This window comes from Coregonus lavaretus (genome assembly GCF_964263955.1).
Source record: "Coregonus lavaretus genome assembly, chromosome: 11".
In the NCBI taxonomy this organism is placed as follows: Eukaryota; Metazoa; Chordata; class Actinopteri; order Salmoniformes; family Salmonidae; genus Coregonus; species Coregonus lavaretus.
Genome location: NC_139998.1, coordinates 7312070 through 7338347, shown reverse-complemented (window position 1 = coordinate 7338347; position 26278 = coordinate 7312070). Strand labels below are relative to the sequence as shown.

At 43.4% G+C, this 26278-nt stretch overlaps 1 protein-coding gene across 1 annotated transcript in view; it reads right to left on the bottom strand.

Moving 5' to 3' along the window:
• Window positions 1–24273, bottom strand: part of LOC311137662 (PDZ domain-containing RING finger protein 4-like) — a gene marked incomplete at both ends in the record, with an annotated part of 112840 nt that extends 88567 nt beyond the window's left edge. Inside the window, one exon of the mRNA XM_084172182.1 lies at window positions 24205–24273. Within this exon, the coding sequence (XP_084028308.1) occupies window positions 24205–24273 (69 nt within the window). The remainder of the gene's footprint in view (window positions 1–24204) is intronic.
• Between the last annotated feature and the right edge of the window lie 2005 nt (window positions 24274–26278).

Here is a 26278-nt window from a genome sequence, read left to right as displayed (position 1 = left end):
TGGTGATGTCACCAGCAGGCAGCCCAAAACTCCATCCCACTATAAAAGGCTGACATTTCAGGTGGTCTTTTCAAACTGGTTTTACACTAAAAGGGCATTATCATAATTTTCACAATTTCACAGTATTATTCAAACCTCATATACTGTGGAAATATATGTTTTTGACTGCACTGGGCCTTTAAAGATGACTCATAAGTCTGTGCATATGGAAAACCTGGACAATGACATGGTACGGTTGTACAAAGATAGATACCCTGTCTGGAACCAGACAGCTTTGTAGTTAGTATCCATCTCCTCAAACGAGCATGAATCAAAGGGCTTTAGAAACACATTTCTGCTCCTTTGACTCAGATAGAAAGTCTTATTAATAGCAGTGGCCATGAGCCTGTACAACTTCTCCTTATAAAAGACACATGCATCTCAAAGCGGCTATCGCCTTCTTTTATACTGCAGCATAAATCCAGTCTGAGGGGATTGTTTGTGCATGACTGTGTGTTTTTGTGTCTTTATCCAAAGGGAAGGTTCACATTTGTTTGGTGTGTTTTTATGTTGCTAGTGGACGGTGAGCGACCAGCCAAGGATGTCCCTCTTCTATTTTCTTCCCTTTTTCCATTAGCTAAATAAGAGAAGACCAATGGGAATGCACAGGACACAAATCATCCTTTATCTCCACCATAAAACTAGGGCTGGGAATTGCCAGGGACCTCATGATACGACACTATCGTGATACTTAGGCGCCGATACGATATGCACTGCGATTCTCACGATTGTATGTGTATTGTGATTCGATATTGCGATTTGATGTTCCAAACATATTGCTCACTGCAGAAGTAGGACCTTCATTTGAGCCAGTTTCCTACAGCAAGAAAATAATCCTGCAGTAACAGGAAACGTGAATTATCATGCGGATTATAATTAATGGAAATGTTTTGTAGGGGTTGATACATTTGTTTTTAGGCCAAATCAAGTTTGACATTTTAAAGTGGAAATTACAAGCTTTAGAATTCTTGTTAAACCTTGAATACACTACAAGTTTGCATTTCCTCCACAGCAACAAAAGAGTGATCAAATTAAGATCCTACATCTGTATATGTCTGCTACAGAGAGACAAGAGAGAGCATGAGAAAACGAGTTTTGATCAGTCATCGAAATAAAAGTGCTGAAAACATTTTGGCTTACTACATCAAAAAATGTTTTTGCCGCTGGTACAGCCGACTGGCGCTAGCTAACGCTACCTACAGTTTTTACAAATCGATACTTAGAGTCAAATATCGATATAATATTGTCCCAAAATAATATGTAACTGTATCTATTTTTTCCCCTATCACTACATACAACCATATAATAAGACCAACCTGTGTCCAGTTTCCCCTTACGCTTATCTTTAACATATCAGCCTCAACAATCGCTGGTGACATTTTGAGAAATAGGCCAGAGTCAACAGAACAGAGCCTCCTGCTGCCCATCTGATCTCTTGTCGATAGAGGTACCAAAGTCCTATGGACTGCGTCCCAAATGGCATCCTATTCCCTACATAGTGCACTACTTTTGAGCCCTGGGAATTGGGTGCCATTTGGGATGCAGCCATGGCCTTCCTGTGGAGGCTCCATCTTCTCTATCCCCATCCTCAGCCTCTACGCTCATCTTTGCTCTGGCCCTGTTAAGGATGTGTGTGTGGGGTGGGGAGGAGGGTGTGTGTGTGTGTGAGAGAGAGAGAGAGAGAGAGAGAGAGAGAGAGAGAGAGAGAGAGAGAGAGAGAGAGAGAGAGAGAGAGAGAGAGAGAGAGAGAGAGAGAGAGAGAGAGAGAGAGAGAGAGAGAGAGAGAGAGAGAGAGAGAGAGAGAGAGAGAGAGAGAGAGAGAGAGAGAGAGAGAGAGAGAGAGAGAGAGTTACTGAATGGATGAGTGACGCTGAGGGAGGAAAGCCATGGGATCAGGGGGATCACCGGGGGAAGGCGGAATCAAAGGCCCAGGGGTGAGTCAGTGTGCTGGGTGACACTCTACAGGTCACTGGGCACCCCCTGGAGCTCCTCCGATAAGGAGCAGGCGGCTGATGGGGTGGCTGACACACACACACGGCGGCTCGCATTGCCGGACCCGAGGGAGGCAGGCAGCGATAAGAAGCTTCATGAATACAGCCTCACAGCATCACATTAGCATTCTAGCATTCACCGCTAAAGGCCCCGTCCTCGCCACAATAGAGTCTAGACAGGAGAGACTAGCAGGACACTGGTAACTAGTGATTGTAGTGCAGCTAATAATAGCTGATGACAGGCCAGAGGCTTTTGAGTGAGTGGGGAGTTGGTGGTTGGCTAGCGCTTGAGGCTGTCGGGTGTTTATTGTTTTGACTTCACTGCGGCTAGCTAGCTAGCTAGCTAGATATGGCACATGTTTATTATTTGTGCTCTAGTCACACTGTCACACTGACTCAGTTCCACAGGCATTTTTTAATTAGGCAATTTCTCAATGAGATCGTCACAAAAGCTTTTATAAAACTCCAAGTCTGCGTCATACGAAATCAATTCCTCTTCAATGCAGGGGAGTCGCAAGTCGACACAGAGCGTAAGGATAATTTATTCCAATTGCAAAATCTATTTGAAAGTCCAATAGCGTTAGTACCTGGAGCGAGAGATGCTTCCTACGAGCTAATTGAATTGCAAATCTTTAAAGAAATGTTACTTGCAGTCAGATAATGCGTAAAAAGAGTAATATGAGCCAAATGGTCATCAGTAGTGTAAATTATGAATTATGTTTGATGTACCGAAAGCATATTAATCAAAAATGTTAAACATGTTACTGTTAAACCTTTAAATCTTAGGCATAACTATCATCTTATTAATATAAATATTTAAGATTGATCTCATTTGAAGTCCTCTAATCTAGAGATAAGCCATTTCACAAGCCCACTGCACACATTCCTCTAGCAGTAGAATCGCTTTCAGAAGAAGCTCACAGTCAAGAAGTGATGCACCTCAGGGGGTAACTGGAGTGTGTGTGTAAAAGTTACTACTTCAGGGGGGTAACTAACTCGTGGCTATGTTCTGTTCTCTCCCCTGCAGGCAGGCAGCGTAGTGCTGCACTATACCAGCTAGCACGTCCTCCTACTCACCAGAGCTCCTCTCACACACAACTCAGCCTTTATAGCCCTCACTGCCTCAACACAGGGAGAAACACTTACTGACATACTGGGGAGAACCCTCCTGCTGAATGTCTCTTCCACATACAGTATTGATCCAAAGTGTCTCTCTTATACTCTCTGGTTATACTGGTAGAGATGCTACAATCCTAGGTTTACATGTGCCATACGGTAGGTCGTATTGTTCTCTAATTCGAATCTCTCTCTGTGGTCAGTTCCAATGCTCTGACCAGCAGATGCACGCAGATGTGTGTGTTTGTGTGCATGTGTGTGTGTGTTGGAAAGAGAGCATGTGCAGTGCCAGGGGAACGCTGAGTGGGAGTCCATCAGTGTCACCGCTGTGTCTCCCAGCTCATCACAAACACTCTGAGTGTCATCACTCATGTCAGTTCCCCTCCACCGCCCGGGGCTGCCTGTCAAACACCAGGAGGAGCGTCTGCCTTGGTGGCAGTGGTAGCACAGGCACTTTTGGAGGGAGCTGTTAAACGCCACTCACACACTCAGGACCGACCTATCGGCTCGTAAGGAGCGTTGTCCAGTGGGGCTCTGTCTGTTGAGAGCTGATTAAAGAGCAGGTTTTGTGTTTTATGACAAAACAACTGAATTTGTGTTCTCCAACACTGAGGTGGATTGAGCGAGTGGCCATTGGGTAGTATTTTAAAGAAGGCTACAAGTTAGAGAGTATCTCCGTTGTACATCTGTCTATCTGTCAGTTGATGTGTGCTGGGGAGAGGTGTGTAGATTTTGAAGAAGGGCTTTCCTCGAAGGCTGCTGTGGGGCTAATACACATCTAGTGCAGCCCGAGGGAGACACAGAGAGACATAATCAATATGAGAGAGTCTGTTTTTAGACGCTGTGGGTGTTTGAGTCTGTGTTTATTTCATCAATAGGAGAATCTGTTTTTAGCATGGGATGGGGGCTTAGATTTGGACTTGTCCATTCACCAGAGGGCTGATATACTCCAGAGCACTGACAGATCTGTGTAAAAGCTGTGAGAGGAGCAAACAGATAGCTCCCTCAAGAACCAACACGTGTGCTTTCGAGAGACTGAAAAAGAGAGAGAGAGAGAGAAAAGGGAAGAGAGAGAGAGAGAGAAAGAGAAAAGGGAAGAGAGAGAGAGAGAGAGAGAGAGAGAGAGAGAGAGAGAGAGAGAGAGAGAGAGAGAAAGGGGAAGACAGAGAGAGCGAGAGAGAGAGAGAGAAAAGGGAAGAGAGAGAGAAAAGGGAAGAGAGAGAGAGAGAAAAAAAAGGGAAGAGAGAGAGAGAAAAGGGAATAGAGAGAGAGAAAGGGGAAGAGAGAGACAGAGAGAGAAAAGGGAAGAGAGAGAGAGAGCGCAAGAGCGAGAGAGCGAGAGAGAAAGGAAATGACATAAAAAGAAAGTGAGAGGAAGACCCCACCAGTCCATCATATCAATGCTTTCCAGCTGTCTACCAGATTCCCCGCAGCTCCAGGGAGACATTTGTATTTTAGGCCCCGAACACTGAAATATATCTAGTCTGCTTGGAGAAATCAATGTTTTCTATTCTTTGTTGAGAAATGAACTCCTGTCCAGTCCCATAACTAAGGGAGTTATGTGTTCCCCTTGTGTCTGACACTCAGTATTTGAGGCATCACCTCAGTGATAGCTCCAGGTGGATGTTATATAGGTCAGCTTATGGCAGGGAGATAGATACTGTCTACTGTCTGTACCCCATAGCCACAGCATCTGAGCTATCCTCTCTCACACCAGGCCCATTGGCTGGGAGTATGTGGCAGTATGTATAGCTATAAGAGCTGGTTTGTATGTATAGCTAGCAAAGGACCAATAAACTGATTGTAAAGTTGAAGAAAATACAATATGTTTATAGATTGAACAGAAAGTAACACATTGTCCCCAGTATGTGTAAACCTTGAGGTGAGAGTATTGGAACTGGATGCTTACACAACTTATTATCTTCAATATGAGTAACCCTGGGTAGTGTCTGCCTTTCTGAACCCCTAAAGCAGTATACCACACATATATAAACCACTGCTGTGTGACCTGCTGGGTGAACAGGTGGGTTCATTTCACATTCTATTAAAGTCAACATGGTGTTTCAGTCCCTTTTAGCCAGACTGGTCTCTAAATCCATTAACTAGACTGGGAGGGCATACCATGCTCCATTAGTGGGTGAACACAGTAACACAGTACAGTACCCAGCCCATCTGCATTCACAAATGCATTCACTGAATTCACAGCATGCATTGTTACCTATTGTTGGACCAGTAGCACTTTAAAATGAATGTGGACATGATAGATTATGAGACAATTATTAAGTAGAAAGCTTCCCTGCAGATCACTACGGGATATCTTGCTGACCTCCAAAAGGCCCACAACCCCAGTTTTGGGATCCTCTGCTCTGTTTTGTGGTGACATGTTGATGCTATATGAGGACAGAGGAATATGACTGTGAGACAAAGAGAGAAAACCCAATATACTGTAAAAGATGCAGTGAGTCTTTAACAGGTTGGCTGGCTGCTGTTTTGGGACAATTAGCAATTGTCATGGCGACTTTCAACTGAGCCTGATGTCCTTTATGTTTTAAACACAGCTTTCTTTTCTGTCTCAAAATGGCTTAAATTTTTTATTGAGTTCATTAATTGTCTACCATCGCTGGGCAGGGGGGGGGGGCTACCCTCCGCCTGCTTCCATGTTTCCAAACCCATAGAATTGTTATGCTGAAAATTCGGTAGAACAGACACTTTGCTCCCAAGCAATTGGGCTCATCTAATTATAAAACACTGGGTGAATGTGGAGCAGATGCCCTCCTCTCACCCCCACCCCCACCCTGCCTCCCTCTGCTTTCCAATCGTGGGAGCCATTTGGTCTCGTTCTAGTGTTACATTGGATCAGCATGGAACATGCTGCCGTCCATGCCAAGCTCTGCCATGGTATAAATGAACCTAATGGCTTTCCACCCCTCCAGCCCTCCCTCCCCCTGCCATCACCCACTGTCACCCGTCAGCCTGGCAACAACAATAGAGCTCAAGGCTCCACGTATATCAGATCCAGTGTTCTGTTGCTACCTGGCCTGTCTGACTCAGAACAACAGTCTTCCTCGCATGGGGATATGGAAAAAAGGAGCTGCTCCTTGAGAGAAACAGGAAACGAGTGTAACTCCTGAAGAGGTACCCAAACTACCAGTTAATGACTCCAGTGTCTGGGGCCATAATGAAGCATCTGCTAGTGAAGAAGAGTGACATTGAGAGAAATAATAATAATATAAAATGCCATTTAGCAGACGCTTTTATCCAAAGCGACTTACAGTCATGCGTGCATAAATTATTTTTTTTGGTGTATGGGTGGTCCCGGGGATCGAACCCACTACCTTGGCGTTACAAGCGCCGTGCTCTACCAGCTGAGCTACAGAGGACCACAGGGCTCTTAGTGCTGGAGACAGCAGCAGTTGCCCAGCAGGATTATTTTCACTGACCCCACCCTGTCTAGATCACCTCCAATGGACACCTCCTCATGTCCAAGCCCCTCTGCCCTCGCTCCATTCCCCCCACACCCTCCCTGGGCCTGAGAGGAGAGGAGAGCAGCTGTCACCTTGGCGTGGCCAGAGGCCCCTGTCTTATCTATCCACAGCCAGCATTGACCTCTTTCTCTCCTTCTCTCTCTCTCTCTCTCTCCAACTAGGCTGGACGATGACAAATCTGGGGCTGATGTCTGACCCTCTGTTTGCCTTATCAAGATACAGTATGTAGCCTCGTTGTGTACATCAGAGTGGGACGCTTTAATGTGGCCTTCATTGGTTAATTGCTGATTAAAGATTAATGTGGGATTCTAACATTCTAGGGGGGATTCTAACGATTCAAACCCACACACACGCTAGGCAACATCCATTACCCAGTCAGGCTGTAAATGTGCCTGGGAATTAACAGGCAGTGAGTAGAGGCTGATTGCTACAGCGTCTCAGCACACTCTCCCAGGAATGAGAATAAACGAGCGGACCCTCGTCTCACACTAACAACAATCCTTCATTATGGCCATTAGACAGACAAACCAGAGCCTGATGGAAGGAAAGAAAGGGAACACTGAACAATAGCCACACCAGAAACATTCAACACAGCCAATAGCCACCAGACCAGGTTAAAATATTATTTTAGGTCTTTCAAAAATGTGTATCTGTGCTATTATTGAGCTTGGCTAGTTCAAAAAAACCAATGTCATAGCCCCCAAAGTGCAAACCCCACTGATATGGCACTCTAGGTTGGCACAAGCAAATGCTCAAACAAGCAATCTCGAAGTGATTAAAATGTTTTGAATACTATTGAACCCACAGCCACATGAGACTCACTCACTGCAGGTTCCCATGACAACCCAAACTGTCTTGCTATATCCCTGGACATACTCGGCTGTGCACATCCTTGTAAAGTCAAGATACTTCCAGACAAATGAACATTGCTCTAAAGTGTTTGCGACATGCTCCTTGCTATTTCCTTCAACAAAATGTTCTCTAGAAACTTTGAGAGGCACCTGAATGATTAATCAGATAGTGTGTCATGCTGAAATAACTTAACTCATCCCCGGGACGCGCTCCTCAAACATCAGTGCCAGGTGTTTCTAATCAAGTTTGTTTGTTTGTGTTGTGTTTTGTATGCATTCAAATTAACAGGTGTGCTACTGTTTCAGTAGTCTATTTGCCATTGACGGGAGGCACTGTAAGTTCCTTTAACACACAAGCAGGCCTGGCCCTCATCAACGCTCAGGTCGGGTAAACATGTCACAACACATGCACGCACACACACTGAAGCTACATGCATCTAGAGATAGAAGAGATGAGAGAGAGAGAGAGAGAGCGAGCGAGAGAGAGACGGGCAAGTGAGTGGAGGTGATACAACTCATTTTGAAGAGCCCTCGCGTTCGGTCAGCGGGGCTGAGAAGCTGGGGGGTGGGGGAAGGTGGATATATAGCTGAAAAGGTCAATGCGGCTCTTATTGGCATAAGAAAGAGACAGAAAAGGAAAAGGTACATTCATCAACGCCCTCTTAAATCCTCCTCTCCTGCCCGTGCCTCCTGAATGAGATTTAGTAGAGTTACTGATAAAGCCCATTGACTTGATATCTCCCTGTAAATTTGCCAGGACCAACGTCAGCGGGGAGAGGGGAAATCCTTGCCATGTTGCAGGAAAAATTAAGACAGCCAGGTTTTCTAGAGTTAGATTATCAGTGAGGAGAGGCTCATCCTAGACAACAAACATATGAGCTGTTTGAGCTATACATTTCACCAATGTCAGTGGTGAAAGGTTTCATTCTTGGCCTGCTACAAGGTCAAAAAATGTCATTTCCATGTAAAAGGACCCATGAACACAAACGTGAAATACATAGGAGCATGTCAAATTGGGTGTGAAATGAAAGCTAAGAAGCAACATTTTTGAGAAATGTAGGCAAATATACGTTTCAAACATTTTCAATCCTAAAAAAATTGGAATAAGCAAAGACTGGATGGAAAAGGGGTGTTAGAAAACATCTATGAGAAAAAGTCTTAAAAGGTATTAGAAATACATCAAAACACAATAATGTTGAAGTAACAAACCCTGCTAGTAGATGCTAGTAGATACCATAGACTTCCAGTCTTTGCGCTAACGCTAGTTAGTACTGGCTCCCGAAACTACTGCTAACTTCCTTCATACTGGACACAGAAGCTGTGTTCAAATACCGTAACATACTGTATACTACATACTATAAGTTAATTTTAGTATACTGTAAATGAACGGTATCCTTTCAGTTGAGCGTACTAGCGCTTCGCCTGTCTACCGGAAGTTGATGCTGTTGCTATGCAACTTCTTGCTAGCTTGTTAGCATAGCTAACAAATTACTAGCTAGACATCTTACGATTTTATTAACAATGTTCATTGAGAACGCACAATGACTATACCACTTACAGTGGGGGAAAAAAGTATTTAGTCAGCCACCAATTGTGCAAGTTCTCCCACTTAAAAAGATGAGAGGCCTGTAATTTTCATCATAGGTACACGTCAACTATGACAGACAAATTGAGAAAAAAAATCCAGAAAATCACATTGTAGGAATTTTAATGAATTTATTTGCAAATTATGGTGGAAAATAAGTATTTGGTCACTTACAAACAAGCAAGATTTGTGGCTCTCACAGACCTGTAACTTCTTCTTTAAGAGGCTCCTCTGTCCTCCACTCGTTACCTGTATTAATGGCACCTGTTTGAACTTGTTATCAGTATAAAAGACACCTGTCCACAACCTCAAACAGTCACACTCCAAACTCCACTATGGCCAAGACCAAAGAGCTGTCAAAGGACACCAGAAACAAAATTGTAGATCTGCACCAGGCTGGGAAGACTGAATCTGCAATAGGTAAGCAGCTTGGTTTGAAGAAATCAACTGTGGGAGCAATTATTAGGAAATGGAAGACATACAAGACCACTGATAATCTACCTCGATCTGGGGCTCCACGCAAGATCTGACCCCGTGGGGTCAAAATGATCACAAGAACGGTGAGCAAAAATCCCAGAACCACACGGGGGACCTAGTGAATGACCTGCAGAGAGCTGGGACCAAAGTAACAAAGCCTACCATCAGTAACACACTACGCCGCCAGGGACTCAAATCCTGCAGTGCCATACGTGTCCCCCTGCTTAAGCCAGTACATGTCCAGGCCCGTCTGAAGTTTGCTAGAGTGCATTTGGATGATCCAGAAGAGGATTGGGAGAATGTCAAATGGTCAGATGAAACCAAAATATAACTTTTTGGTAAAAACTCAACTCGTCGTGTTCGGAGGACAAAGAATGCTGAGTTGCATCCAAAGAACACCATACCTACTGTGAAGCATGGGGGTGGAAACATCATGCTTTGGGGCTGTTTTTCTGCAAAGGGACCAGGACGACTAATCCGTGTAAAGGAAAGAATGAATGGGGCCATGTATCGTGAGATTTTGGGTGAAAACCTCCTTCCATCAGCAAGGGCATTGAATATGAAACGTGGCTGGGTCTTTCAGCATGACAATTATCCCAAACACACCGCCCGGGCAACGAAGGAGTGGCTTCGTAAGAAGCATTTCAAGGTCCTGGAGTGGCCTAGCCAGTCTCCAGATCTCAACCCCATAGAACTTCTTTGGAGGGAGTTGAAAGTCTGTGTTGCCCAGCGACAGCCCCAAAACATTACTGCTCTAGAGGAGATCTGCATGGAGGAATGGGCCAAAATACCAGCAACAGTGTGTGAAAACCTTGTGAAGACTTACAGAAAACGTTTGACCTGTGTTATTGCCAACAAAGGGTATATAACAAAGTATTGAGAAACTTTTGTTATTGACCAAATACTTATTTTCCACCCTAATTTGCAAATAAATTCATAAAAAATCCTACAATGTAATTTTCTGGATTTTCTTTTCTCATTTTGTCTGTCATAGTTGACGTGTACCTATGATGAAAATTACAGGCCTCTCTCATATTTTTAAGTGGGAGAACTTGCACAATTGGTGGCTGACTAAATACTTTTTTTCCCCACTGTAGCTAAGCTAAGAATAACGTGAATAATCAAGTCAATAAACGTTGGGTAGTTAGTTAGATAGCATATAGATAATATACTGGCAAGTTCAATATATTAGTAGCCAACTAACATTAGTTAGGTAGCTAGCTACAATACCGGTACATACAAGCAACTGCTGTAATGATATGCTGTGGTTCGTAAGGCTAGCATAGCTAACAAATAAGTTGCATTGCTCTCCAGAAATTAGAGTATGATAGCTAAGGAGATGGAGAAATTCTGCCATTTGATTGCAAATATGCAGACGGAGTCGAAAAGAGAACACACAGAAGGCTCCGGATTACATCTTCAAACTAAGGGCAACCATGGCATCCGTGACAGAGAGGGAGAAGCGTCCATCAATGTATACGGGTAAGAGAGTTTAGCTAGCTACATTTTCAGATATTACACGTTTCTAATTTTGTCAGAAAGTCATTTTAATTTCAAGTTAAAGTGTACTGTTAGCTAGCTAACGTTAGCTGGCTGGCTAGCTAGCTAACAAATGTTACATGTATGATCTGTGTAGTAATATTTTTCGTATCTCAGAGCCATTTTCATTGCTTGTTATAGCCTAATTTTAGCTAGCTAACATTGAACCTGGTTGGTTAGCTACCTGCAGATTAATGCAGGGTAGTAACGTTATGAGTTCGGATTATGGTTAATTGTTTAGCTAGCTAGCTACATGTCTAAACAAAAGACTCCACTATGCAAGTAACTATTTCAATAGAATATTTATGATGTCACTGCGACAACTGTCAATAGACGTAGCTGGAAAATTCACTCTGGCTATCTACTCTGATTTTCAGAGAACTCTCGTCTGAGTGTGCCAGAGTGCAGAATAACTGACACATTTACGAACGCTCAACACCCGTTGAATAGGGTGGTGTCAATAAACGTTGGCAAAAAAAGCGTAATTAAATTGTTGCCTGCAGCACAGTTGCAGTCACCACTGCTATGGATAACATAAAAACAGCATAACCAGCTTTGCTAGGGCGAGTAAAATGGTCAGAGTGAGCTGTTCTCTTATTTGTGTCTGGGAGTAGCTAGCAAGCTAGCCAACAGTAGCCAGTTAGCTTGGGTGCTTGACTTCTGTTGTTTGGTCAGAACGCTCGGATCAACCCTACTTCTCGGCCAGAGCATCCAGTGTGCACTCCGAGTGTCACGTTGTATTCTGATAGAAGACATGCACAGGAATACGTAATAATGTTTTTTATTACTCAACCCAACATAAGGTACGTCATGGAAAACGACGTAGACGAAGCCCAAAACAAACAGTATATATATAACACAGGGCTGTAACCCAAACAAAAGAGCGTGGTGTAAACCTCTAAATAATACACGGGACGAGACCCGTAATAACAAGTGCACAATTACTCGGCATGTAAACTGTAATACAATGTACTCACGAGACCAACGAACATGGGACAATAATCAACAAGGACAATTGGGAACAGAGGGCACATATATACACATACTAATCAGGGGGAATGGGAACCAGGTGTGCATAATGAGACAAGACAGTCCGGGGTTGGTGGTAATGATCCAGGTCAGTAACGCCTAGAAGGCCGGTGACGTAGACCTCTGGAGCTGGTGAACGGAATGAGCAGCAGTACCGGGGGGATCTGTGACACAGAGAGTGAAACGCTCTGAATTTACGAAGGCCAATCTGACAACGCTCTGAGTTTACGAATGCCCAGAGCATACTCTGGCACTCCAGATTGAATTTACGAACACACTCGTAGTATAAACCAGCCTTTAGTCTTGAAATCTTTGGTTGTTTAGTACATAGCCTAACATGTGAATCCTTAAAGAGATGGGTGGGGCTAAAGCTTAAAAGGGTGTGAATGATGCAGAATGGGTGTAGACAAAGAAGAGCTCTCCAGTAGGTCCCAAAATATTCAAGGACCATTTTCTCAAAAGTGTGGTTACAAGTTTATCAACATTCAAAGCAGAATTACTTTCCCATTGATCCTCAACTGTAGTGTATGATATACCATTTTCTAGCTCTGAGTCTCTACTTTTATCCAATGTAAAAGTAGAGACTGGTGTTCAACCTTCCCAAATTCTCTCACGTCACCCCGCTCCTCCGCACACTCCACTGGCTCCCAGTTGAAGCCCGCATCTGCTACAAGACCATGGTGCTTGCCTGCGGAGCTGTGAGGGGAACGGCACCTCCGTACCTTCAGGCTCTGATCAGTCCCTACACCCAAACGAGGGCATTGCGTTCATCCACCTCTGGCATGCTGGCCCCCCTACCTCTGCGGAAGCACAGTTCCCGCTCAGCCCAGTCAAAACTGTTCGCTGCTCTGGCACCCCAGTGGTGGAACAAGCTCCCTCACGACGCCAGGACAGCGGAGTCACTCACCACCTTCCGGAGACACTTGAAACCCCACCTCTTTAAGAAATACCTGGGATAGGATAAAAGTAATCCTTCTACCCTCCCCCTAACCCCCCCCCCCCCAAAAAAAAATGGGGGAAAAATGATATATTGTAAAGTGGCTGTCCCACTGGCTATCATAAGGTGAATGCACCAATTTGTAAGTCGCTCTGGATAAGAGTGTCTGCTAAATGACGAAAATGTAAATGTTAAAATGTAAAAAACACAATTTCTAATTTTGCTACATAAGACCGAATCGAGCCGATCGGTCACATATCTATTACACACATTTGTATGTGAATTTGGTCGGGTCGTCCAAAAAGTTAAATATTGCAGCTTTAAACTTTGAAATCAATGGTTTTTGTTTAGCATATATTTTAAGTGAAAAATCTGAGTCAGCGCAATTCCATTACCATGACAACTGTAATACCACAGCCATGTTATCTAGAGTTACATTACCGTACTGATTCAATTTCACATGCTTATTGTAGACAACAAACACATATTGTTTCTGCTATAAACAACTACTGTATCTAGTATAGCTATTGTATTACAGTATCATTCTATTATCATCCTACAAATGGCTCTGCCACTGCATTCAGTGAACATTCACTAGTATATTTAGAAATGCTGTATGAAATATATGTAAAATACTTTAAAGAGAATGCTGTATGAGCTCTGCGGTTCTGTATTCAGTGTGAGGGCTTGATTATGTAATCCACTGCAGTAGTCTCTCCTCTAGCAGAGACCAGAGAAATACTGTGAGAATAACACCACATGCTTCAGGCTGAGACAGGGAAGAGGAAGAGGTAAATATTCCTGGTTTGTAAATATTCCTGGTTTGTAAACAACTGTGCAAAGTAGGGCAGGGCCTAGGGTTGAATGGCGGGAACCCGGTTACCGAGATTTAATGCCCAAAACCACTCCCTTTTCCAGGATAAATAACTGAGAGAAACCGGTAAATTATAATAAATTATTTATATGAACAGCATGGCGTGAAATGGAACTGTTAAATGATATGCAATGTCTAAATATGGCTTCTCTATGGCTCTGCGTGATTAATCAATGCTCAAGGTGGGGACAGACAGCCCATCTCAGTATGGAGCGCAGTTCACAATGCATGTAGATCTACCATCTCATCATGGTAGCTTTTTTTCTTGTGACAGGTAGGCCTACATTTGCTGCAGCATAGCCTATGCTACAGTAATATACAGTGGGGGGAAAAAAGTATTTAGTCAGCCACCAATTGTGCAAGTTCTCCCACTTAAAAAGATGAGAGAGGCCTGTAATTTTCATCATAGGTACACGTCAACTATGACGGACAAATTGAGAATTTTTTTTCCAGAAAATCACATTGTAGGATTTTTAATGAATTTATTTGCAAAATATGGTGGAAAATAAGTATTTGGTCACTTACAAACAAGCAAGATTTGTGGCTCTCACAGACCTGTAACTTCTTCTTTAAGAGGCTCCTCTGTCATCCACTCGTTACCTGTATTAATGGCACCTGTTTGAACTTGTTATCAGTATAAAAGACACCTGTCCACAACCTCAAACAGTCACACTCCAAACTCCACTATGGCCAAGACCAAAGAGCTGTCAAAGGACACCAGAAACAAAATTGTAGATCTGCACCCGGCTGGGAAGACTGAATCTGCAATAGGTAAGCAGCTTGGTTTGAAGAAATCAACTGTGGGAGCAATTATTAGGAAATGGAAGACATACAAGACCACTGATAATCTCCCTCGATCTGGGGCTCCACGCAAGATCTGACCCCGTGGGGTCAAAATGATCACAAGAACAGTGAGCAAAAATCCCAGAACCACACGGGGGGACCTAGTGAATGACCTGCAGAGAGCTGGGACCAAAGTAACAAAGCCTACCATCAGTAACACACTACGCCGCCAGGGACTCAAATCCTGCAGTGCCAGACGTGTCCCCCTGCTTAAGCCAGTACATGTCCAGGCCCGTCTGAAGTTTGCTAGAGTCCATTTGGATGATCCAGAAGAGGATTGGGAGAATGTCATATGGACAGATGAAACCAAAATAGAACTTTTTGGTAAAAACTCAACTCGTCGTGTTTGGAGGACAAAGAATGCTGAGTTGCATCCAAAGAACACCATACCTATTGTGAAGCATGGGGGTGGAAACATCATGCTTTGGGGCTGTTTTTCTACAAAGGGACCAGGACGACTAATCCGTGTAAAGGAAAGAATGAATGGGGCCATGTATCGTGAGATTTTGAGTGAAAACCTCCTTCCATCAGCAAGGGCATTGAAGATGAAACGTGGCTGGGTCTTTCAGCATGACAATGATCCCAAACACACCGCCCGGGCAATGAAGGAGTGGCTTCGTAAGAAGCATTTCAAGGTCCTGGAGTGGCCTTGCCAGTCTCCAGATCTCAACCCCATAGAAAATCTTTGGAGGGAGTTGGAAGTCCGTGTTGCCCAGCGACAGCCCCAAAACATCACTGCTCTAGAGGAGATCTGCATGGAGGAATGGGCCAAAATACCAGCAACAGTGTGTGAAAACCTTACAGAAAACGTTTGACCTATGTCATTGCCAACAAAGGGTATATAACAAAGTATTGAGAAACTTTTGTTATTGACCAAATACTTATTTTCCACCATAATTTGCAAATAAATTCATAAAAAATCCTACAATGTGATTTTCTGGATATTTTTTTCTCATTTTGTCTGTCATAGTTGACGTGTACCTATGATGAAAATTACAGGCCTCTCTCATCTTTTTAAGTGGGAGAACTTGCACAATTGGTGGCTGACTAAATACTTTTTTTCCCCACTGTAAAGACAGAATGCGCGTCTAATTTACCCATCTCCATCTGGCTTTCGGGGGTCACCTTGTTTTTTAATTGTAAATTATAATTGTTTTAATTGCAGCTGCAGAGTTTTAAAACAGCCTATCACTCAAATATTGTTGCTTTAAATCAGTGCTTGCGCAAACACTCATAGTCTTTCTCTCTTTCCATCAACTCCATTCAAATAGATCATCCTGTTCTAGATTGATATATAGCCCTATATATAGATGTCCTATCCTACCTCTTTCAGGTAATATATTCAATGCATTATTAGCCTTTTATTTTGCTAATTAATGGTGGTTATGCATAATAAGCTTCTAACTTATAGCCTCCGTCTCTTGCGCAATACGCACGCACCTGTGCTCCTTAAAATAAATGCTCCTTAGCTCTTGGAGTCCCATGCAGGAAAAGCTAGACTAGAATAGCTTGCTGGACATTATTTTTTTAGCATTTCTTACACCAATCGGGTAGGAGTGTTGGGCCAGTAACCGAAAGGTTGCTGGATCGAAACGTCAAACTGACAAGGCCAAAATCTGTCGTTCTGCACCTGTGCAAGGCAGTTAACCCACTGTTCCCCGGGCTTCGATGACGTGGATGTTGATTAAGGCAGCCCCCCTGCACCTCTCTGATTCAGAGGGGTTGGGTTAAATGCGGAAGACACATTTCAGTTGAATGCATTCAGTTGTGGAACTGACTAGGGATCCCCTTTCCCTTTCCTTTTCAATAGACTATTCGAAGAGGGATGCAAGGTCTTTGTTGCTGAATGTTAAATACAGTAGCTAATAGAACTCACGGGTAGTTTGAAAGAAGAGCAAACGTGCAATGGCGGTAGGCTATAGTAGTTATTTATTCAGACCCATAACCATTCAGTCTTCATGAAGAGAAGTGAAAGCCTTCTGCATCTAATTCTAGTCCTATGTTATTCAAGCATGTCATTAGAATGATGAAGATAAGGACAACAAAACTTATTTCATTTAACTGTTGAAAGCGAGGAAGGAATGAACCAACAATAGAGAGAGAACGCCTCCCAGAGTGCAAAGAACCTTTGTGTCAGCCTATATGTGTCAGCCTACTAATTATACAAATAGATCCTATTATATTTCAAAATTAAAATATGAATATTTATGCACGCTCAAGTTATTTTGTCAAATATTTTGTTTGTTTCACAATTTTATTTTATTTTGCATCTTCAAAGTGGTAGGCATGTTGTTTAAATCAAATGATACAAACCCCCAAAAAATCAATTTTCATTCAAGGTTGTAAGGCAACAAAATAGGAAAAATGCCAAGGGGGGTGAATACTTTCACAAGCCACTGTAGCTAGCTACATCTACAGCTTTTATATTTTTTTGTCATGCATAATGTGCAGTAGCCCATATATGTATTGGATAACGGCACAATCATTTGGGCTTTTCTGGGCTTGGGCTCATTAAATGTCATTAATGTAGGGCTCATAAAATGTATTTAATATATGGTTCATCAGGCTCAGGTAGCATCAGGTTAGAATTTTCATGCTGATCAAAGCTCTAATCAAATCCAGACATTTATATGCCTTATTATGCTTTTGAATGACACTTCCGGTTTTGGCGGGAAATACCTGGTTACCTGTGAGAAAAGTGATTTATTCTCGGGATGGAACATTTTAAAATACCGGGAAAATATTCAACCCTAGCCGGGATGTATCTCAATATTTTTTCCATGGCAAAAATGAAAACACGAAGCAGTTCTAACTCGTTGGTCCTTTTAAAACCTGCTGTATGTTAAATATTGTGTGAATTAGCTTGGAAAATAAATACATGTGACTGTGGATGACAACATATTGATGTTTGTTTTCAACATTAGGGCTGTTTTCCTAAAGAACCAAATTTCCTTTCCACGATACTAACGAGTATCGCGATACTGGTATCGTCCCGGCCCAAGTGCAAAGTGGAGAAAGATCAACTCAGCAACTCAGAGAGAGAGGAAGAAAGAGAGAGAGAGGGTGGGAGAGAGAATGAGCGAGAGACTCCATCTGATGTGTAGAGACTTCCATTTGTGTCACAATCAAACATGGTGGACGTGGATAATGATAGATCAGGATTCTGATTAAAACCAAGAGGATAAAATGCATTTGGAGCGTTAGGCTGGTGACGGGATATACAGGGGTAGAAATATGGGCCTGGGTTATTCCCAGGGAAATGGGTGGACAAGAAAAGGAGGGCCAGATTATATTTCAGTGTAATCTCTGGCGGGTGGACACAAGATCAATCAAGCTGCACATTTCTCTTTCCTCCACCTTTGTTCTCTCCTATCAATTTTAATGGTTGAGGGACATTATTCAAAAAAATTTAATGGGACAAGAAGATGGATGAGAACATTTGTAGCTAACTGTCTGGAGATGGAGAGGGAGGGAGGGAGGGAGCAGTTGAGATAGAGAGAGAGAGGGAGGGAGGTGGGGTGACGGAGAGGCCTTATAGTGCCAGTGAAAACCATCACAAACACACACACCACTACAGTATTTCCCCACACTGTCTGATCCATTTTTAAAGGGGGTTCTCTTCATCTAATAGTTCCTCACAAGACACGTTGATAATACTGCATCACTATTGGTCTTTGTGCGAGATATCGATGTGTTGAAGGTACCAAACTGTCTGTTCAAGCAGTTGGCACACAGTTCGGACACTCATCAGTACAACACAAGGCATGCAATCAAAGGTCTCTTCACTGTCCCCAGGTCCAGAACAGAGGCTGGGAAGCACACAGTATTAAACAGAGCCATGACTACATAACTCTCTGCCACCCCAGGTAACTCAAGCTAGCAATAAAACCAGATTCAAAAACCAGATATAGAGACAGACATGTTATATATCTTGTATTTTGATTTGCACTGTATTATGTGTTACAAATGCACGGAGGCTTGCTGTGCAATTAAAGTGATCGACATGTTAACAACTCGTACAAAACTCACTCATTCAATCCTCACACCTCCGTTTACGCACAATATACCTGATACATTCTTAAAGCAACAGTATTCAATACTCAACTGAGCTACGACACAATATTACTGAACACAACATGATGTATTAGATATTGTGTGTATGTACTGATATGTAGGCTATGTGTGACGTTTTAAATGTATGTAGTTCAGTCCTTGACTAATAATGTTCTGTACTATGTATTATGTCATGTTTCATGTGGACCCCAGGAAGAGTAGCTGCTGCTTTTGCAGCGGCTAATGTTGATCCTAATATATACCAAATACCAAAATACCAGACTCCATATTTATGTTTGATTTCTTGACCTGCATTGTGTGAGCGACCAACCACTCATTAAGCAAATTATATGAGGTGGTACTGTACAGCAGAAGTAGAGCGGCAATAGAGCATCCTGCAACACTGGACGCTTGGGGGTGACGTTTCCCCTAGGTACAGGATCTTAACCATTAGTGGGGAAAATGCAAAACTGACCCCAGATCAGGGTCTTGGGGAAATTTCACCATACTCCCTGGTCCACAGGCTGCAGCACATGTGGTATTGGGGTAGAACTCCTGCCTCTTCACAGAAGTGAAACCGTACTCCATACATCATAGAACTTAGGGCCGGCAGGTAGCTTAGTGGTTAAGAGCGTTGTGCCAGTAACCGAAAGGTTGCTGGTTCTAATCCCCGAGCCCACTAGGTGAAAAATCTGTTGATGTGCCCTTGAGCAAGGCACTTAACCCTAATTGCTCTGGATAAGAGCGTCTGCTAAATGACCAATTATTATTATAGAACTCTTTGGAATCAACCCTTTCACCCAGACTCAGATGGTTCCCGTATCTGCCTCATTTCAGCTCTGTCACCCAGAGACACCACTCAACATGTTTGCTCGCTAAGCACCACAGACACCTAGATGCCAAGACAGCTTTAACATTACAATACATTGGTTGAAAAGTTCTTCATTTCGACGTTCAGAAATCTATAGAAGAAAACTGCAGCATTACAATCCATTGCTTAAGCAGCTCTTCCTTGAACATTTCAACATTCCATATCCATAATGTATTTTTCACGATACGATTTCTGGATGCAAAGAACAATTTCATACAATTAATTTATTTCCTAAAGCATTTGGGGTAGAGCGAACATCTTTCCTTTTTCATATATACTGTATCAGGGTCTGTTATCAGGAGGTGTTGTGCCTCATTGACTTAAAGCCGTTTTCCATTTCATTCCCAAACACAGCAGAGCTTGACTCTACTCCTGTCTACTCATATCTTTCAGAACTCACCAACATGCTCTGCTTTCTTCTAAATGGATTCATTGGAAATCAGGAAGGAATGGTCATTGGACAATGACAAACAATAAACTCAGAGAAGGTGTTATAATGGTAGAGACATTTTTCAGCTCTGGCGTTCATAACTTTGGCCGTTCCCTCAGTAACAGGGACAGCTGTCTGTTAGTGTAGCCTAGTGGTGACATATTAGCATTACTTTACACTCAATTCACTCAAGCTATTGGATTCACAATCCAACCTACTACAGTAATGCTTTACTTTGATCCTAAGGTAATTCATTTTGTACATTCCTATCATGGATATACCATAACAAGAAAGCACAATGGAGAACACATTCATCTAAGCTAATGGACGCTTACTGTAAACTACTATAGCAGACTGCTGGAATCCCATCATAGCCATTAGTCTCTGAGCTCCACTCTGCTACGCTAGCTGCTCCACTCGTCAACATCTGTGGTGCTGCTAATTAGCCCTAAAAAGCCACACATCAGTGGGTCTGAGCAGCAAGCATGTGTGACACTCACAAGGGGAGCCCATGATACAGTGAGATTTTCAAAAAGCTGTACGAGCTCACAGAGCGAAGAAACTAAGCTATTGTCTAGAAGAATGGCTTTTTTGAGGTTTGGGTAGCCTACTGTGTCATTTGAAGGGAAGTAAGAGCTGTCAATAGGGTTCACATGTGTTTTTTTTATCCTTGTCACTGAAACACTGTCTTCACAGTTAAAGCTGAAGTGGAGGAGAGGAAGAGAGGAAGAAAGGATGAAACTCATCCATGTCATCAAGGGAGAGGGGTGAGAGAGAGAGAGAGAGAGAGAGAGAGAGAGAGAGAGAGAGAGAGAGAGAGAGAGAGAGAGAGAGAGAGAGAGAGAGAGAGAGAGAGAGAGAGAGAGAGAGAAAGAAGGTGGCAGAGAAAGAGAAAATGTGTGGGAGAGAAGGACAGAGCGAGATAAGTGTCTTAAAAAGAGAGGGACATTACTTGAGAGAATGAGGGAGGGAATAAAAGAGGGAACGCGAGAGCAAGAAAGAACAAGACCAGAAATAAAATAAATAATCTGGTCTTTCGGTCAGGGTCAGAGCCGATAATAAATAAGAAATGTCATCCTGGGGAGCCAGGCCCACCCAGTCAGATTGAGCAAAACAAAATAAAAATAATTTTGTTCCAAGTATTCCAAACGGGACATTTTTTATTATTATTTTTTACCTAAGCACGGTGAGATACAGTATCTTTTCAGGTCCGCTGAGAGAGGTGAGCACTCTCATGTCGAACACCTGCAGCCCTGAGAAGAGAGAGAGTGAGAACAGAGAATGGAGAGAGTGAGGGAGAGAGACAGCAATATAACAAATGGAGAGAGATAGCAACTGGAGAGAGAGAAAAAGAGAGAGGGGCAGCAAACAGAGAGAGTGAAAGAGAGAAAGAGAGAGGGGAAAGAGAGAAAACAGCTCTCACAGCTCACAGGGTCAGTGCAGCAGGGATAGTGTCACAATTGTTTCTGAATGTGAACAGAAGAGAGGAGAGGGGAGGTGTGAGGGTGACCAACCACTGTGACACTGACTCCTGCTCCTGAAATCAGCCTGCTGCAAGGCTGGTCTCTCTCACGCTGGGAAGATGCTCTGCATAATAACAAAGGATTCCAGCTCTCTGTGCGGCATGTAGAGAGAGAAAAGGAGATAGAGGTGTGTGTGTGGGGGGGAGTGAAAGCGAGAGAGCAAGAAAGGTAGTGTTAAAGAGAAGGAGATGAAGCGTTGCCACTCCAACTAGAGAGAGAGAGCGAGAAAGAGAGTGAGACAGAGAGAGAGGGAGTGTGTCCTCTGTACAGCGGCGCTCTCACAGACAAACACAGCGGGTTGGAAGTGTGTCAGTGTGTCTTTGTGGTCAGGAGGAGATGTGTGTTATGACAGGGGAGGGTTGCGTACAGAGCTCACACACCGCAACAGCTGACCTAATCCTCCATTCCTTCTCACGCTGTTCCTACTGACACTCTCTCTTCTTACTCAATAACTTTCTATCTCTTCAGCTGTTTCCATGATTCTCTTTCCCACTCTCTATATCAAATTTTTCAACGATCTTCCTCTGTTTTTCTTTCTTTCTCTCTCTTTCTCCCCTATCTCTCTCCCTCTCGCTCTCTCCTTTCCTCTCTCCTCCCTCCTTCTCTCTCTCTCTCTTCCCCTTCTTCTGAAAGTTTCAACTAGGTTTGCTTTAAAGACAAAGATGATTAACCAAATAGCTCCTCCATTACTGGTGCTAGTACAGAAGCTTAAAACTATCTGACGCAAGCATCACCTTTATTCATTCATACAAGACCAATTACTATGACAATGCCCCTCACTTGAGTATATGACACAGACTCCAGTTGCACAGGATGAGCTGAAAAACTACAGGCAGCGGTTAACACAGCCTGCCCCTAACCAACCTCCTTATCCTCTCACTCTCTCTCCTCTCTCTCTGCTCCTATCTCCACAAGGGTAAAGAGAGACATTTCACATTTAACTGATGCACATAATGGTATTATAAATCAACTAATGAGGGCTGTGATCACACTGGTGTGAAGACACTGCCTGTCAGAGGGAGTGGGATTGGTGGAGTTCAATGGTTGAGCTCCAGGAGAGGCTGAGCTCCTCTGTTATTAGCCTGTTGTGAGATGAGGGCTGGAGGGGGAGACTTGGGGGGACTGGGGGAAGGGGAGGGGGAAATAAGGGGAGAATGGGGGAGTTTGAGGGAGATTAGGGAGAATAGGGGAGTTTGACTGAGATTAGGGAGACACCACACTTTTACCAACTGAGACACATCATTAAAAGATGCTTATATATTGAGAGCCACATCAAAATGATACAGTATGTGAGTATGTGCTTACTAAAGCTTACTTGTAATCCAATGGGTTAGACCATCAACTCGTTGGTGTGAGACATCATTTTTAACTCAGGCATGAAGCATAAACTATTGCCATTGTTTCTTGAAGAAGCTGAAAGCTTAAAGTGCTAGTGTAAATTGCCTAAGGCACTGAACTTCCGTGAGATTGAGACAACACCTGCTTCTTGAAGAGAACGGAAACACAGGTATCTTCCAAAATGAGATTAAGTTCTCCAATTGACTATAAACTCAGCATAGTGACATCAAAAATGTTCAAAGCACTCCAACACAAAGATAATTGCAAACATCCCCAACCCCAAACAACCTGACATGAACACACAAGACTCAAACAGTGCCCTAAACAATCTGCTACCGATCACACAAAGACAGACTACTCACTTTGTACAAGCCGGTCACAAATTGTTCAAACCCCAAATAACACGTACCCAAACAAACAGCTTTTCACCCCAGAATGTGTGACACAACACCAAATTGTTAACAACCCAAAACAGACTGGACAGTAAACATAACCAAACTGTTTAATCACAACAGTCTGAACACATTCACTGACTGTTCTTCCTGCTCTCTCTGACTGAATGAATGGATTCCATCCCCTCTGACACATCTAAAGCGCTCTTATGACGATGTGCTGAACTCATCCTCAAAGATCTCCATAGCAGGAAACACACACACACGTCTGTCTCTCTTCTCTCTCTGTATTTATCTCTCACTCTCTCTTTCATGATGTGAAGCACTTTGTTACGTGTATTGAAAAGCGCTATACAAATAAAGTTATTGTTATTATTATTATTATTATTATTATTGTTATTATAGGTCTCAGATAAAATATCTCCTGTTCTCCTAACAGGTAAGCAGAAGGATGCTCTCCTTGCCTTTTTTCAATACACAGAGATGCTTTGCACACAGCACACAGCACACAGCAACCCCAGCAGGGTCGGCCCTAGCCTTTTGAGGGCCCTTGTGGGCAAAACATTTTAGTGGCCCTCCTCTTGATGGCGAAGAGAAAAACATTTCCTTAAATTCGACACATTTTGTCATGGGCATTGAGAAAATCTTGCAGTTTTAAAGCAGGGGGCCCTAAGCGGTCGCTTATGTCACTTATGCCTAGGGCCGGCCCTGCTCACCATACACAGCGCACATCACACACCATCACAGAACACACACCATACACACAAACACACTGACTGAATGGCAGCCCTGTGACAGTGAGACTCAGCAATGTCGGTATCCTCCACTCACCTGTGCGATCTCATACAGCAGCTTATAGTGTTCCTCTCGTTTCTGTAAAGTGCACAGATTGCAGCCCATTCTAATCGTCGTGGCAACGCCGGGCGTCCAATCGTCCCCGAGCGACAGCAGCAGCAGTGGAACCGTACGGACAGGGGGTCACCCTCCAGACCGGTGCACCCGTTCTCATCAGTCACTCCGTAGTGGGCATGTCACACACACACACACACCACACATTCACACACTCACATTTGTAAACACACACACTCATACACACCCAGCCAAGGATATGCAAAGCTCCAGCGTGGTAGAACAGAGGGAAGCTCTAATGTAAGCACTGTAATGGATACAGCAGCAGTAGCAGCGGTGATAGTAATGGTAGCGGTTTCAGCATCAGCCGGTGCCTCTCCTCTCTCTCTCCTCTCTCTATCTCTGTCTCTCACACACTACACGCTGGAGTTGTGACTCCCGCTCTCCCGCTCACCGAGAAAGACACTCCCCCTTTTCCTTCTCAGTTTTCTTAGCCTTAGTGCACATGACTACACAGATAGATTCTCATGAATAAGGAGGTAGGCTGGGTTCATATTCGTGAGGGCGTGTGGTCAGGGGAGGGACCTGGTGAGGTAGGAGGATCGTGTGGTACCCAGAGTGTTGGCTCATTAAGATCGAAGAAAAATTACACAATGAGGTTCCTTTGTGTGAGTAGCACCTCGGAGGAGGCTGAGCAGCACTGCATTCCCACTGCATTATACAGAGAGAGAGAGAGAGAGAGAGAGAGAGAGAGAGAGAGAGAGAGAGAGAGAGAGAGAGAGAGAGAGAGAGGAGAGATCCTATGAACTGATCGCAGAGAGTTGCCTCATCAACAGAGAGAGAGAGGAGGAGAGAGGGAGGCAGAAAGGAGGAGAGAGAGAGAGAGAGAGAGAGTGAGAGAGAGACAGAGAGAGAGAGGGAGAAGGGGAGAGAGAGAGATTGAGAGGGGGAAAGCCGCTTAGAACACAGAGAGAGAGTGGAGGACAACGACGAGGATAGACAGAGCGAGAGCGAGAGAGAGAGAGAGAGAGAACGAGAGAGAGAGAGGAGCGAGAGAGAGGGAGAGGATAGAGAGAGAGAGAGAGAGAGAGAGAGAGAGAGAGAGAGAGAGAGAGAGAGAGGAGAGAGAGAGAGAGAGAAAGGAGAGCCGCTGAACTGAACTGATCACAGAGTAGCCCGTGTAATGCTCGACCTTCCTATTTGAACAACCCAGTAATAAAAGGAAAGGTTAAATGCTAACAACTTTAATGACTTCATGGAGCTCTGGACACTATGTGATCAATATGTACTGTACATACACTGTGTGGGTGAAAATAGTGTGTATTTCTATGTTAACAGAACCTAATGTGGCGCAGCGGTTTAAGACACTGCATCTCAGTGCTTGAGGCATCACTACAGACCCCCTGGTTCGATTCCAGGCAGTATCACAACCGGCCGTGATTGGGAGTCCCATAGGGCGGCGCACAATTGGCACAGCATCGTCCAGGTTTGTGGGCCGTCATTGTAAATAAGAATTTGTTCTTAACTGACTTGCCTAGTTAAATAAAGGTAAAATAAAATAAAAAAATAAATAATGTGGAGATAAGACAGTCAATAGTGTTATGGATCTTTCTCAGCCCTCATAAAACAAACAGCATATTTACCTAAATCACACAAGCTACGACCGTCTGACAACACACTGAGTCACACTAAATGACAGATTATAGGCTGCCGAAACAGTTGTGGATGGCACTTATATTAAGAAACAGCATATATTAAAAGACTGTGTGAGAAAAGAAATGGCATGTTATGTATATATGCTAAATGATAGATCACAGATCTTAGAGACAGTTATAGATGGCACTGATTCTTTTGCAATAAAAAGGCATAGCCAGGTTGAACAAATACATGATATGGTATACAAGCCGGTAAATAAATGACAATAATATAACATTCTGTTTTGTTTTAGAATCAAATACATACCAAAATAGGATGCTTGAGCCAATAAATGGTATGGTATAACTACCGGCGAAAAAATACCCCCAAAACAAATTGTCAATAAGGGAGGCCGGGGAGA